This window comes from Lutra lutra, chromosome 1 (assembly GCF_902655055.1).
Source record: "Lutra lutra chromosome 1, mLutLut1.2, whole genome shotgun sequence".
In the NCBI taxonomy this organism is placed as follows: Eukaryota; Metazoa; Chordata; class Mammalia; order Carnivora; family Mustelidae; genus Lutra; species Lutra lutra.
Window position 1 is genome coordinate 4,608,754 of NC_062278.1, and position 15,559 is coordinate 4,624,312.

The 15,559-nt window shown below is 49.2% G+C and overlaps 1 protein-coding gene across 1 annotated transcript in view; it reads left to right on the forward strand.

Moving 5' to 3' along the window:
* Positions 1-304: 304 nt before the first annotated feature.
* DSCAM (DS cell adhesion molecule) overlaps positions 305-15,559 on the forward strand; it is a 780,684-nt gene continuing 765,429 nt past the window's right edge. Inside the window, exons 1-3 of the mRNA XM_047708625.1 lie at positions 305-629; positions 1,421-1,639; positions 1,863-2,165. Of these exons, the coding sequence (XP_047564581.1) occupies positions 305-629; positions 1,421-1,639; positions 1,863-2,165 (847 nt within the window). The remainder of the gene's footprint in view (positions 630-1,420; positions 1,640-1,862; positions 2,166-15,559) is intronic.

Sequence of the window (15,559 nt, forward strand, 5' to 3'; positions counted from 1 at the left end):
ATGAAAGGGCAAAGTTTCATATTTTAGGAGCTTTAAAAGTGCTTTTTCTCTTTGGAGCTCCCCATTCTCATTTTGCTCAGGATCCTGCGGCCAGCCCTGCTCCTGGACCCGGCGACAGCCATGCGGGGACTGACCACAGTGACCACACGTGCTAGGGATTTGCCCTCAGATCTTCGCAACCACACGAGTGAGGAACCTTGATCATTTCCATCCTGCCTATGAGGCCCAAGCTGCGCCTCCAGTAAGTGACCAATTCGTGCCCTGTTGTGAGTGTTGTCTGACCCTGGTCCTCGAGCCCCTGGCCATGAAGGCTGAGAGGAGCCTGGCGCGAGGCCGGCGTGCAGTTAAGATTTTGTGGACTGAGCGCATGGGTGGAGAAGCTGGATGTGGGAGCAGAAATCACGCCATCACCTGCCTTCCGGGACTGCATTCAGGAAAGAGCGTGAGCGCCCCACTCCAGCAGGGCCAGAGGACACGGGGGTACGTGGTCTGGCAGGGCTGGGCCTGCGGTCCTGAGTGGGCGGCAGCACGTGACCACCTGCCGCTGCAGAGCAGTGGCGAGCGCAGCCTCCCCGGCTCAGCTGGCCCTTCCTCCCACGCAGGGCCTGGCCATCTTGTGCCCAACTCTGGTAAAGCACCATTTTGTTTCTGCCTCACCATTTGCTTTTCCTGTTCTTTTGAGAGCTGTTGTAGGTGGGCATATTCCCCTTTGGCTCCGGAGGGAAACAGGGGGCCAGTGCCCAGGAAGCCCTCTCACATTTCCCACGAGACCACCCTCCGCCTCAGATGCTTCTCCTCAGTCTTTCTTGCCCTGTCTCTGAGCATTCTACCTTGGATCCTAAATTGGGGGGCCTTCCAGCTTTTTTTTTTTTTTTTTTTTTTTTTTTTTTTTTTTTTTTTGCAAAGTGATAAAATATGGATGCATGCCCTTTTTAAAGCTTTTATTTTAATATTATTATGACTTCTAGAACCATACAGAACATTCAGGAAATATAATCATGCTGACTTTTCACAGTAACGTGGAAGGGGTTATATGTTTGGAATTAACTCAAATTATCAGCAATTTTAATCAGGTTTTTTTTTTTTTTGCACCATTCAGAGAGCAAAATTAGAATTGCCTGTGTTTGTGTTTGACAGTGTATTTGAGATGATTAAAAATTAGCCTGTGAAACCATAGAGATCTTTAGAGGAGCAGGAAGGATTTGGAGGCAGCCTTTCCCTCCAGGCAAATGAACTGGACTTTTATGAGAGTAAATACGAAATCTGAATCCAGCTGCACATTTTATAAAAACTGCTAACATTTCATGGTCACCTCTGCTCAGCCGGCAGGCCTTCTGGAATAGTCACCCGTGGCCGTATCTTATTAGCAACCTGCAAGAAAATAACTAAAAATAATCGGCTGTTGAAATGATTATTTAAGCCTCTAAGAAATGCATCCTGATGACTGTGCGTGACTGTGTGCTGGCTGCGCTCTCCTCCGTCCTGCCTCCAGCCCGGCTCCACTTCTCGGCTGCTGCTTTAAGACCGCAGAGCGCCCCAGCGGCCAGAGGCAGGGGAGGGGGTCCCCGCTCGCCTCCGCGCCGCTCGCTCGCTCGCTCGCTCGCTCGCCCCGCGCCCGCCCGCCTCCCAGGCAGGGAAGGTTAGCGAGGGATCACTGCGACTCGGGCCGCGCCAGAGGAAAGATGAGCCTGCCCGCCCGCCTGCTGCCTGGATGTGGAGGCTGAGGGCTGGCGCACGGGAGGCCGCTTGCTGCGCATTCGGGGCGCCGGGTGCCCGGGATGAGCTCACGCCCGCGTCTGCGGCTCTGTCCACCTGCCGACCTGCCGGCGGCCCCCTGAGCTGACGGCGCACCTGGGCTGCAGCCCCGCCGGCCCGCTCTGGCCGCAGCGTTGGGCGCGGCGCCCGGGAGCAGGTGTGCAGGAGCGCAGCGCGCGGCGAGCGCAGCCCTCGCCCCGGAGCCCGGCCGCGCCGCGTGCCCGGGCGGCTCGGCAGCAGCGGCGGCGGCGGCGGCGGCGGCGGGCGGACGGCGGCCCCCGGGCAGGTGGCGAGCGAGCGGAGCCGGGCGGAGCGCGGGGGGCGAGGCCGGCGCGTCGCTCGCGGGAGGCCGGGGAGCAGCAGGGGCATGTGGATACTGGCTCTCTCCTTGTTCCAGAGCTTCGCGAATGGTGAGCCTTTCGGTTTGTGGTGAATTTCATGGCTTGTATGGACCGGAGTGTGGGGGCATTGGATGCATGGGTGAAGTCTTTCCCTTCTGCTCCCCCCGTCTGGGCTTAAATTGTCATGCGTTTCTTTCTCCCCCCCCCCCTTTTTTTTAATATTATTTTTATTTCTTTGGGGAGGAGAGGAGGCAATGTAGAGAGGCCGGGAGGGAAAAATTGCTCTGTAATCATTTAAAGGAGCTTACCTAGCAAAGTGACGGCTCGGAGCTAACTCCAGTACTAGAGAGCTACCTCATTCAGAATAAACCAGGTTTGGCGAGAGGAGGAGAGAGCGGGGAGATCGCCGCTTGCTTTGACACATGACAACCTCAAAGGGACATGACATTCCGAGTGTGGGCAGGTGGAGGGTCAATTAAGAACACTTGCTTTCGCCTTCAGAGCTTTTTGAGCTTATGAAAGATGGGCTTTAAATCTGCTACAATTCATCCGTGGCAGCAACGAAGCCTTTAAGAAAGCTCCGTCCTTCCCCCTCCTCCCCTCTCCCCAGCCTTCTGGGGTACTACATATTCCTCACAGTCATTTATGTAAAAATATGCACTCATAAGCATGACATCATCTGAGATGTTGACAAATTTTTAAAAACACCTGTACAGTTGTACAGATGACATCAGTGACTATCGTAAATAGCATTCCTTTCCTTGCGCCTGTCAATATTGCATTTTGAAATGCTTTCTTCCTGGGGATTTGGAAAGCTATCGCTCTTGCCTGAGTCAGACCCAATTAGTAAGTGTGATTGCACCTTAGGTCGCCTGTCACGGCGTACATATGAACTCACATGTATGAATGGCTTCTTCTCATTTGGGAACTGGGGGAAATTGTCATCATTTGGCATTGCCTGGCTACAGCCTAAATTCCCATTTCAAATTTTGGAGCACCAATCTGCATGAAATGTATGACTTGCTGACAGTTAAAATTAAACCATTAAGCAGAATCCCCTACCCAGGAGAGAGAGAGAGAGAGAGGGAGAGAGGGAGAGTGCGTGTGGGGGTGGGGGTGGGAGGGAGGGAATCTCGCCCTGGTGAGAAAATGCCAGAAGCCAAGGGGAGGCTCTGAGATTTTCTTGGAAGATGCACAGGGAAGCTCTGAGTTTTAGCTGCATAGGGGTGCATTTTCTTTGCCTATCTAGATAGCATCCTCAGAATCATCACACTGACAGGCCAAAGGAAACGCATAAACTTTGTAAAATTCAAAAAAAAAATGATGACTAAGAAAAGGTGGAGCTGAAAGGAGGCGCTCCTGAAATTAACAGGCAATGGTGCTGTGCTCTCTAATATAACCTAAAGGGAAGTGTTCAGAACTTTCATTTGGAGGTTTCCCAGCAGCAGAGATTCGCAACAAGTTCTGACATGACCCCATCTTTCCCAGAGGGCACTCTACCTCTTCCGCAGCCTCCTGGGAATTTACCTTGGGGGAGAGATCTGCCGTAGCTAATGTGTGGTGATGCACCAGGAAGGTTGGCCCTTTATGCTGCTCTGCTAATGTGAGCTCGGAGAAGATGAAAAAATCACATCCATCTCTCCCGTGCCTCCAAGCCTTGATGGCCTGTCTCACCTGTCAGGGCGTATGTCTCTGGACTCCTTGGAAAGGCCGGGATCACAGGAGGAAATGAAATCTCCATCCTGTTGGGAAGTCCGTGTTTCAGGATGATGGAATCAATTCCCATTTTATAGTTACATGGTTAGAGGTGACAAAAATAGTATTGGAGAATTTCTGGTACTGTCTCTGATCCAGGATGCTGTGAGTGTGTGTGACTTTTAAAAAAATAATAATTTTCATACTCAAAGAATCATAAGAGAATCAGAGAGTGAGAAATTGTGTAAAACCTCAAATATTCTACATGGAAAATACATGCAAAGAATATGTCTGTGCATGTGTCTGAGTATATTATCTCCTTGTTTTCCCTTGAGCATCATCTTCTTGCACCTTTTCAAGACCTTGAAAGTTGATTGATAAGCACTATTATTGGGACTGCAGTGAACACAGGTAGATGTTACAGTATAAGCTGATATGCAAATGCATATTTTACATGGCTGTGTTATGTGGCCTGATGCTATCTTACAGAAGGCTATGGAACTCTTTTATATAAAAATGGCCCTCTCTTTATATGACCAAGCATTAAAAAAAAAAATTAAAAAAAGAAAGGCCCGACCGTAGAGCTCTGGGCTCTTTCATTTGGGGGGGAGGGAATTAGCTTTAAAGAGTTTCTCAATGAATGATGTTCAATGCCTGCCGTGCAAAGGATCATAAAATATATGGTCATGTGAAAATAGACCAAGGGTCCAATTTGGAATGCTGTCTGTTCATAGCACCACATTTCAAAAATGCGAAATCAGATGGTTCTTACCTATCTGAATGAGACTTGGGGGAAAAAAAATATTTCAACAACTGTCGTAGTTTGGTCTACCTTAATTTTGAAAAATTCCCGAATGTGTGTGATAAAAGATCTATGAGTTCTAATACCTAAGCTGATGACCGCTAGGCCTCAAACATCAAAAATGTCTGACTTGATTTAAAAAAAATCTATTTGTAACAGATTAGGCAGTTTGATATCTGGGGGTGCTAACAAAATAAGAACCCCACTGGGGCAGCTGCATTTTCATAGTGGGCAAGAGCATTTTTTCCCACTGATGTAGTGGGATGTGCATTTAGTTCTTAATAAAAGCATGGTTGCTGGACAGGCTACAGACAGGGTTTTGGGTGACAAATAGAAGTGAGAAGGCCGTCCCTTCATGGGTTAAACCCTTGAATGAATTACCTCACCTGATCAGGTCCTGTCATGATGTTTAAAGCAGTCAACGTGTTCTGCAGTGTTCTGGAAATATTCACGGGAGACCTTCAGTTACAGTGCAAGGAATCGGGGTCTGTGAATGTGGAGACACATATCCACACACGTCCCTGGATGGCTCTTCAGGACAGGATCAGGCTGCATTGTGTTTAAGCACAATTTCTCCTGGTTTTAACCCCACTGAGCACATTCAAGTCTAAGATTCTGTTAAAAGCATAGACAGGCCTCTGGATAAGCAGAATGAGGAACAGTAAGCATATTTATTACATCGAATACATTTTTTGACAGTATCTTTGCATCTCTATGTACACATGTGTCCCTGACCTCTTCTCCTGAGCCATGGGATCTTGACCTTTGCTGCTTTGCTGTTTTCATGAAGCTCGTGGGGATTAGAGAAGGTGGGAGGTGGGAGGGAGACAGGTGTTCCTCAGAGTGGAGGTGGGGTGTCAGCCCCTTTCAGGCCTCACCAGTTCATCTCGGCAGGGTGTCCCATACTGCAAACTGGATGTTTTATTTAAATTTAGGAGTAGACCTTGGTGAGTACAAATGCACCTTGAGGGCTTTTAAAATGACTTATTTTATTCCTGTAAATACACACAAGTGAACAGGATCATTAGGTGAATAATTTCAGGGCCTCCTGCCCTCCTCTCCCTCCTGTGTTTTTATTAAGCAGATTCCAATTCTATCTCAACATTTCAGAGCTCACCTGAAATTTCTAGCTCTCTTAAGCTGTGTGCCCCTGCCAGATGCCCTCTGTAGGAAAACAAAATGCCACACAGACCTTTAATAAATGCCAAGAAGAACTCTACTTCTTGACTCCCTCCTGTAGGTAGGCTCCTTGGCGTGACCACTGTTCAGTGCTGCCTCGGGGAATCAGGGACCCGCTGGGCAGAATGGGGACAATACACAGCGTGCTGGTGGGAAACAATTTTGACCCCCACAAATTGCCAATCTAAATGCCTAATTCCTGGACCTCCATGTAGCTCTCCAAGTGTTTTATCAAGGATGTGTCTGGGATGAGATGCGATGACGATTTCCTGAAGGGACTCATGCAATGTGTGTTGAAACTCGGTCTAAAATTTTGGGCTAAGAGAGAGAAGAAGAAGAAGAAGAGAGAGAGATGGAGAAGGTCGTTTTATAAGGAAAAACCTATGAGCACTGCAGGAGGCTAGATATTTATGTCTAAAAAATTAAAGGTTGGATTTCTCAGTGGCTGCATTTGCAAAATCGATGGCATCCAAGTTTCACAAAATTAGCTGAATTTTTGGGGTGAAATTTGAATGTGCCTCATCAGTAATTGACAGGCGGGGGGAACGAGACATTGAGGCTTGGCTGAGGCAGGGCATTGAGTAGCATTTCCTTGGTTTCCTTGGTTTGTCCGGGGGTCGGGTGCCCCGGCAGAGCTAGCAGGGCCAGGGCCTTCTCCAGAACAGCCGCGTCGGGGCATTTTCCCCGCTGCTGCCGGGTGGCACACTGGCCCTTGGAGGCCGGCTCCGTTGCCGGCCTAGGAGACGGAGAGGTGGTGCTACCTGCATGTCAATTGTGTCCCTGCCATAGGACACTAGTGGGCGGCAAACCTCGCCAGACTGGTGCAGCCAGCCTTCTTCAGCAGAGCAGGCGAGCCCCCGCCTCCGGGAAGCGCGGCTGTGTTGTGTGCGGCGATCGGAGGCTCTCCTCCCCGCCACCGCTCCAGTCTCAGGGCCCAGACTCCGCGGTGGCTCCGAGCACGGGTCCGGGAGCGGCGCGAAGGCCGTGGGCAGGCAGGCAGCGGCTGGCCGTCTTTGTTTCCAATTTTACAAAGGAGGACCCGGCTCGCAGCACTGTCTTGAGACCTAGAAGATGTGCAGAAAGGAAGGTGCATTTGCATAGCCCCTTCCAAACTGGCGGGGGAGCCCGGCCCAGGCGCGTGTGCATCTCCTCTTGGAGGTGGCAGCTCCGCGCCTGATTGGCTGACCTTCCAATGTCATTCCAAGAGGCGCTGCTGGCTTCTCCTGCTGATGGTGACAGGGGTAATGCTGCCGCTCCCGCGCCTCTGCAGTCCGTCTGTCTCCCTGCCACGCAGGGCTCTGGGGCCAGGTGTCCCCTCCCCGCTCCCCCAGGCAGATTGGGCAGCACCTGTTCCCCTGGGCCGGTGTTAACGCTTCCCCTCCGGGAGAACTGGGCGCAGAAATCCCCATCTTCTACGTCCCTCCCCCCCATATTTGTGTTCTTGTTAATATTTCGAAAATAGGAGAAAATTCAAAGTTGCCTTTCCCTCCCTGAATTTCTGGGTTAAGATAAGACAGTGGGAATGGAAGATTCCAGCAGCCCGACTTGTACTCAGTTCTGGAGCATGACTTCTGCAGGCGACACTCTCCACCAGGGGGGCCGGAGGGAAGTACCTTGGGGCAGACAGATGACTGCTTCGTGGCTCAGAGGTTAGCTAGCTTCCTGTCAGGACGCTGGGCAGGGCTGGATTCAGAGACCTGCTCCCCCAGATTAGGTCCCCGCGTTATGCTCTGTCATGGAACCTTGGCCATTGTTTTGGCAGTGTCTAGAGCAGTCCATCACTGTTCACTTCTTTGGTGGTTTTTGACTCCTGGCTGTCCCCTCTCTAGAAGGGAAGGTCCACCGTTTAGACCCACTGTGCGGAGTGCATGCATGGAGTAAGGGGAGAGGGATGTTGGCTGCTCGAGTGAACGAAGGGACAGATGACGGACAGGCCCCTCTTCCGTCCCCCCCTCCGCTCCTCTCTCCCACCCCTACCTCCCCTGTCCCTGAGACCATGGTGAGGAAGGAACGAACATAAGCAACTGTTAGATTCCTTGTCTCCTGCCATCTCGTTCTGACTCACGGACTTGATGGCTGTACAAGCGTTTATTTGCTAGAAATGCTGCTGGGGCATTTTCCTCTCTTTCCACAAATGGATTCACATTTGGAATAAGTGCTGGAACTCCACACTGGGCCATTACGGTGGTACAGTCGCTTTGGGTGCTCTTCCTGATGTGGATTGGGTCAAATGTCACAGAAAGTAAGTCCACAAGCACACCAACCCCCGTGTTCTCAAGTATGTGCTAAGCACAGGACTCAGAAATCCTATAAAATCACTGCCCTGCCGCGTTCCGAAAACCAGTCAGAAACATGAAATTGACACAGAGGTTTCCCTGGGGATTCTTGGAAATTCATTTCTTCACCAAAGAGCCACCAGGGACATCAAAACAAAGCTCAGTTTCTTAGGTCTTAATTGTCTTAAAAAAAAAAAAAGATCGCATTACTATTTTTTTTCTTAAGTATCCCATTGATTTATGAGTTTCTCAGCCTTATCTCTTTCTTTCTCATTTTGCAACAAAGCGGAACCAAATGTAAAAGTTGGTTCCTTAAATGAAACAAGATGGGATTGGGAGGGAGACAAACCATAAGTGACTCTTTTTTTTTTTTTAAAGATTTTATTTATTTATTTGACAGACAGAGATCACAAGTAGGCAGAGGCAGGCAGAGAGAGAGGAAGGGAAGCAGGCTCCCTGCTGAGCAGAGAGCCCGATGCGGCACTGGATCCCAGGACCCCGGGATCATGACCCGAGCCGAAGGCAGCGGCTCAACCCACTGAGCCACCCAGGCGCCCCACCATAAGTGACTCTTAATCTCACAAAACAAACTGAGGGTTGATGGGGGGAGGGGGGTTGGGAGAGGGGGGGTGGGATTATGGACATTGGGGAGGGTATGTGCTATGGTGAGTGCTGTGAAGTGTGTAAACCTGGCGATTCACAGACCTGTACCCCTGGGGATAAAAATATATTATATGTTTATAAAAAAAAAAAAAAAGTTGGTTCCTTCATCAAAGTACCATGAAAGGAATGTGTTTTATTCATCATTGAAATTTCAACTTTTGTTTCAATACAAAAATCAGATTAGGTGTCAAAATTTATAATATTTACTATCTTTTGATATTTGATGATCTGTATTTCTGTGTTGATTTTCAATAATTACGGTATTTTTAAAAAAGTCACTCGGCTGGGTGAATTTTTGGTCTCGAGCCCCGTGGAATGTGTAAATATATGCTCTAGTTTAGCAGCGAGGGGAGGAACAGAGTTGACAAGATATTTGTTGAAAGTAGAGGAAGGAAGGCTCTCCTGCTCAGACAGACAGAGTGACAGACATTAATAAATCTTACCCGCATCCCTATTAAAGTTATTTTTACACAGACAACAGTGAGTAAGATTTAAGAGTGAGCAAGTAGTGCTATTTATAGAATGCCGTTTTTAAATGCAGCGGTTGAGACAGTGAAAGAAGGAATGGAAAAACGCGAGCGATCACCTCCATAACGAATGCTGGCTTCCCCTAACTCCCTGGCACCATACAGAACTTTTGGAGGAGACAAAAAAAGGCATACCAACCCTTGCTGAGGTCCTGAGAAATCGCTGGGGACACTGCAGAATGTTCTAGAAACACTCCCTGAGTTGAAGTCTGTGTCTGACTTGGAGGTGGGGTAGGGAGCCAGTGTATGTATTGTTTGGAAATTGGGGCTGGGTAGGTCTGGGGAGGGTGTGGAGCATGCTGCGTGGCCACAGAGCCTCGCTGGGCAGCACCCATCGCTGCTCTGGGAGGTCAGCCACAGACAGTGGGAGGGCCGAGGCCGCCCGCACATTTGCAGCAGCGCAAGTACTGAGAGAGGGGTTCAGACTTAGGCTCTTGTAAGATCACAGTCTCCTCCATGTTAATCGGTGACTAAATTCTGGAGATGTAACTTGTTCCACCCGCTCTTCTAGACGGGCAGGCCAGATGGGCGGGCCAAGTCACCACAGGCTGCTTGATTGACGTAAATGCTACCGGACAAAGGAACGAGAACACACCTGCTCTTAACAATGAACTAGTTTCCCTTCCTAACTAGCACTGCATCTGTTCCTTGTAACACTTTGGTTTTACTAGTCTCAAGTGGGCCTTATTTTCTACTAAGAGTAGGACTCTTGAATTTGTATGGAATCAAATGAATTGTATGCTGGTGTACGGGTTGGAGATCTGAACAAAAGCCATGTCCTGACCTACCCCTGAGCACGGACGCTGTGAAAAGCATTTGCCTTTCGTCTTGTGAGGATGCATCTGTAAAATGGGCCATTTTGTGGCCAGCCTCTCCAGACTGGAATGCACACGTTTGCTGAGGAGGTGGAAGGCGTTGTGAACTATTTAATTACCAAGGTTGATTGGCGTGAGCCTTGCCTCTTTTTTTTTTTTTAATTTTATTTATTTATTTGTCAGAAAGAAAGAGAGAGCGCACAAATAGAGGGAGAAGTAGGCTTCCCATTGAGCAGGGAGCCCGATGCAGGGCTCGACCCCAGGACCCCGGGATCATGACCTGAGCTGATGGCAGATGTTTAAACGACTGAGCCACCCAGGTGTCCCGAACCTTACCTCTTCTAATATTGAAATGAGAAACCAGGAAATAGTTTTAAGCTTCATTTTACACAGAATTTAAACAATTCTTATCTGCTGTGCACAAACACACTGAAAGTTTAGGGTTCTTTTTTCTAGGCACCTGAACTCTCAAATTACTGGACATTTCTGTAAAACCTACAGCGGTGATAACACTCTCTGAAGATCCCGATGACCTCAGGATCCCCAGGGGCCCTCCACACCCTCAGGGACCTCCGTGAGGATCACGTCCAGCTGGGACTGGAATCCCCAGCAGGCAGGATGCTTGCCGAGGTGACCTGTGTCACACACTGAGGAGCTGGGCTGTGTGAAATGGCCGATGGCAGTGGAGACCCTCACCATCCACACCCTCTCCTAACAGTGAGCAAAGCATGGACGTTCCTCATGAAACCCTTGCTTCCTCACTCACTGATGGACCTTCAGGGCAATGGCAAGATTTCTGTGATTATGTCCTAGGACAGAAACAAAGTAGGAAGATAATTAGAACCACTGCAGTCCTGAATGTTTTTAAATGTTATCCCCCGTCCCATTTTTTTTCTACATAAAGGACCTGAGTTATGCTGTGGAAACTTTTGAGTAAACATATTTTCTCATTAGAGAGACTCGAGATTCATCTCTTCTCTCCACTGTGGCCTGATTTGATCTTGGGTTCCCACAGGACCCCAGAAACCCCAAATCCCAGTCTGCTTAATTACACTGTTTATTTCTTAATATTGGCTTGTGGAGCATTTTTAATAACCGATTTGTAGCTGCCCAGGGAAGAAAGAACAATGCTTTGTAATATTACATGTGAGACTTCAGGGGTGAGCTGAAGACCCCTGACTGCAACATGGGCAACTTGACACAGGGGGCGGGGGTCCCTGGGTAATTTTCCACTTATCCTGTAGCTGGTCATTGCAGTTCCTGCAAAGGGTGGTCGCTGGCCACTCTGGCCGTTGAACAAGAAATGTATAGCAAATGTGAAATACTCCCTAAGGGAAAGAATTATTCTTTCATAAATTATTCAAGTTGGTGAAACCCAGGTTAGCAGTTCCTATCAGGTACCTTGACATGAGCATGGAAAGCAAGTGGGATGGTTAGTTACCCGACACGTGCGTGCATGTTAGGACTCCCCCAGATCAACACCTACTACATCTTTCGTGGCTACTGTTTTACATCGACCTGATGGATATTTACGTAGAAAGCTGGGAAGAAAAAGTCTGACCTACACGTGACGTTGGTATTTGTCTTGGGCAATTACTTTGATCCGTGGTTCATTTGTGTCTTGTGGCATCTCACGTCACCAGCCCCGACCACCCCCCTCTTATTATTTATGGTCCCAAGACACCTCGCATTCTCCCTTTTGCCCCATCACTGATGATGGGGGTGGGAGAAAACGCTGTGGGCTTTGGTGGTGCCAGGTGCTTGGAGGCAGTGGGAGTAGGGACTATGGGAAGACCAAAGATATGGAGAAAGGGGCTGCACCAGCCCCCATATCAGGATGACAGGAACAGACGAGGAGGAAGGAGAGGCCAGGCTGCCTCTAGGTATAGTCCGTTGACACCTTGGGCCCTGTTTCTGGACCTTCTCAGCTACAGATCAAGGCCGCTGGTTCTCAGTGCCATGTAGGCTGGGGCAGGGGAGAAGAAGCTAAGGAAATATTTTGGAGAGTCGGTCCCCTCATGAGTCTCACACTGGAGATTCCGAGGCTGGCACCGTTTTGGGAAAGGGCTATACTCGGAAAAAGTTCCTCAGGTCTCCTTCCACCGTGTACCTTTGCCATCTCCTTCCCTGCCTCCATAGGCCCCCAACTTTGTGCAGAAGACTGAGCTAAGAGTTGTATAGTTTCCCACCTCTGACCACCAGAAGGTCTGGTTTTGCACCTCTGAGGTCCGCATGGTTGAGGACACAGTCTTATTTTTCTGATCCGGCTGCCCCACAAATCACCTCTGGAAACACACACATTGGAAAGGAGCTTCCTGGCCCCTATTGGACATAGAGGGCCAGACACTGGCTAGAAAGCCAACCCAGTTTAGTTTCAGGGGGACTTCAGTTCCTGGTGAACTCTGTACTGAGTAGCGATTTACTGGCAGGATGAACATGTTTGGGGGTAGGGAGTCACTGAGTCTCGATCATATGGGTTTGGGCAGATTGGGGGAGTAAAAGCTGGAAACAGGGAAGACCCTTACTTAGTAGGGGGAGGTGTGACCCCATCAGGGGCACTCCTAATTTGGGTGCTGATAGTTTGGGAATCATTTGCATCTAAACATACATATGTTTGCATGTCTGTGCATGCCATTTTTTCTTACTAGAGTTTCTTGGGTGTTCTGGTTTATTGCCAGCACGTGCTTTGCTTTGGGGCCTGGTTCCCTTTTGTTTTATCACATTGACCCCTTCCTTGCCAGCTGCCGGAGTCCTAGCAGAGAAGCCCTTTGACACCTACATGTAGTGCCATGGCTCCAAGCAGGAAGCCGATAGCGCGGACCCGAGTGGGTGACATACATATAGAGCGCCCATCTATCTTGGGAGATGAGCGAGGGCAGATTGAGACAGGAGAGGAAAACAGATCTGTTGGCAGAGGGAGGTTTTGCTTTGGTCCCAACCCAGGAACATGACATACGCCTTCGTTCAAATATCTGTGCTCAAGCTCTTTCCAAAGTCAGATAAAACCGCTTGGGGATCTTTTGCTCTTTTGGGTTTCCTTGGTCTCTGCCTCCTTCTTTGAGGCGGATGACCTCAAACTGACTGTATCGTATGAAGCGCGCACCATCATCCCACGTTGTCACAAAAAGAGAAAATGGTGGATCAGGACATACGTGCATTTTTAGACCTTGTCACATGTCTACTAAAATCGAGGACAATTACTAGTGGCAGAATAATCCTTTCAAAACACCGTGTCCTTGATTTCTGCACTAAAATAGACTTGAATATGTGCTGGAGAGAGGACTAAATTCAGAGCCTTAAAAAATATCCTTTTGTGTCCTGAGATCTTATTTTAGATAATATTAAAAATAACTTTCCCTCCCAGGCATCTTAAACAAGTTTGATGTTATAATGCTTTGGCGATTTTATTGTGATTCACGGCAGAGATCGTCTTTCAGAGCGGCTGTTTTGATATTTAGCTTTAGAAGAAAACGGTATGAAAGGCATTGCAGGCTGAAGAAATGTGATTTCTGCTTACTCAGAACTCCAGGAATTAGGGGAGACCCCGTTTCTTTGCAACAATAGGCTCCTACTCCTACGTCCTTTTAAAAGGGGGGCATTGTGCTAGGAAGTCAGCCGCTCTGCCGAGGGAGTTCGCAGAAGAAGATCTCGTCGAAAATAGCTCCTAGTCCCTCTCTGATCTGGAGTTCTCAAAACCGCTGCAGTTTGTACAGACTGTTCTCTTTAAAATTTCGCTCCGGCGTAGGTCACTCTCTTTTGATCTCTCCCCCACGGGAAGGGCATAAATATTTCCATCATCAAGTTTAATGACCTGCAAGAGACACACGAGTCATTGTAAGCAGTTAAACACTTTCCTTAGAAGAAATACAAATGAGAGCTCATGTGACTCAAATTTATTATTAGAGTAAATCACCTTAACCCGTAGAAAATATTTATTACATGCCACAGTTAAGTGTGGAGTGTTTCCCCCCTTCAGTTCCTGGCACCTGCCTCCCTCCGAAAGCTCGAGCATCATCTGGGCCGGGGTGTCTAACGGCCCAGCTGCCCAGGGCCGTGCGGGGAGTCCCCCCTGCAGTGGAGATGGGTTTGCTGGGAGCGGAGAGGCTTTCTGTCCTTGTCTCTTGTTATTCTTTTCACCTTCCTCTCTCTTTCCTTGGAAACTGGAGCAAATATCTGAACCTCCATGCACACAGGAGAGTTTGGGAAGAGAGCCGTATGGCCCCAGGGTCCCAGGTCTCCTCCGGCTCCACTGATTCCCCGGGGCGGGGGCGGGGGAGGGGGTTCTTACATGGGCAGGTGGAGGCACCTGTGGTGATCCATCAGCTGAAGTCTGGATGCAAGGGACAGGGTCCTTTCAGCCTGTGGGTGACCCCCTCGGGGGTGCCCATGGAAGCTGGAGATCTTTGCGTTGGGGGAGGCTGGTGTTTAGATAATTGTCTGGAGGGTCCAGGCATTGGCATCCTGGGTTCTTGTGAGCTCTAAAAAGAGCCATGAGACAGAAAGGAAACTCTGGAGCTCATTATTTTTGGCAGATGGAAATAAAAGACTTCCCCTCCCCCACGCCCTCTTATGATCTGATCATTTTGAAAAAGGGTAGGATCTTGACAAATGGTGGTCTTCTGTGAATTTAGTGGTTCTAACCAAGGGCAATTTCACTGCACCTCCCTGCCCACAAGGTGACAATGGGCCCCGTCTGGAGACATCTTCAGTTGTCACAGTTCTCGTAGAGGAGGGGTGCCGCTGGCCCTGGAGACCAGGGATATCGCCCACCGTCCCCCAATGTGCAGGACAGACACCCCTCCTCCCCAGTGATAACAGTTATCTGGTCCAAGATGTCAGTCGTGCAGGGGTTGAGTGACCCTGAGTTAAATAGTGTGGGGCTCAGTTCCTACACAGGAATATCACGTTTGTGCTTTTCTGTGGGTGCTGCGGTGGCCCGGGAGAGACGGCAGAGGAAGACGCTCTGAATCTCAGCTGTAATTCCTGGGCTGTCAAACTCATCGCTGCTGATACTTGCCGTTGATTAAGCTGGATTTACTATCTGCTTCTAATTTTTTCACACAGAAAAGGAGGAAATCCAAACCGTATCCCCTTTCAGGCCAAGTCACTGAGAACAGGAGTGCCGAGGTGTTCCTCCAGCCCTCTTCCCCCCTTCAAGTGATTATGCTAATTAGTGTTTGATCAGATGATTAAATTATAATTCGATTAATCCTGTGTGCAAAGCGCTCGGAATGCATTTCTCTCGCCTGGTTACCCTGTGCCTGGAGCGCCCTGTTCTGCGGGCTGATGGAGGCCTGCTCTTCCTGAAGATGTGGATTTCTGTTTTCAAAGCCCTGCAGAGCCTTTGTTGCATGATACCAGGGACAGGGGATATTTCTGTAACCCATTCTCCCAGGCAGGGGCTGGGCTGCAGAAGCCTCTGGGAAACGTGGAAACCCTACTTACGAAGCACCAATTATTTGAAGACATAGGATGTGGAGAAGCACTCTGAGGGCAGGGAGCGCCC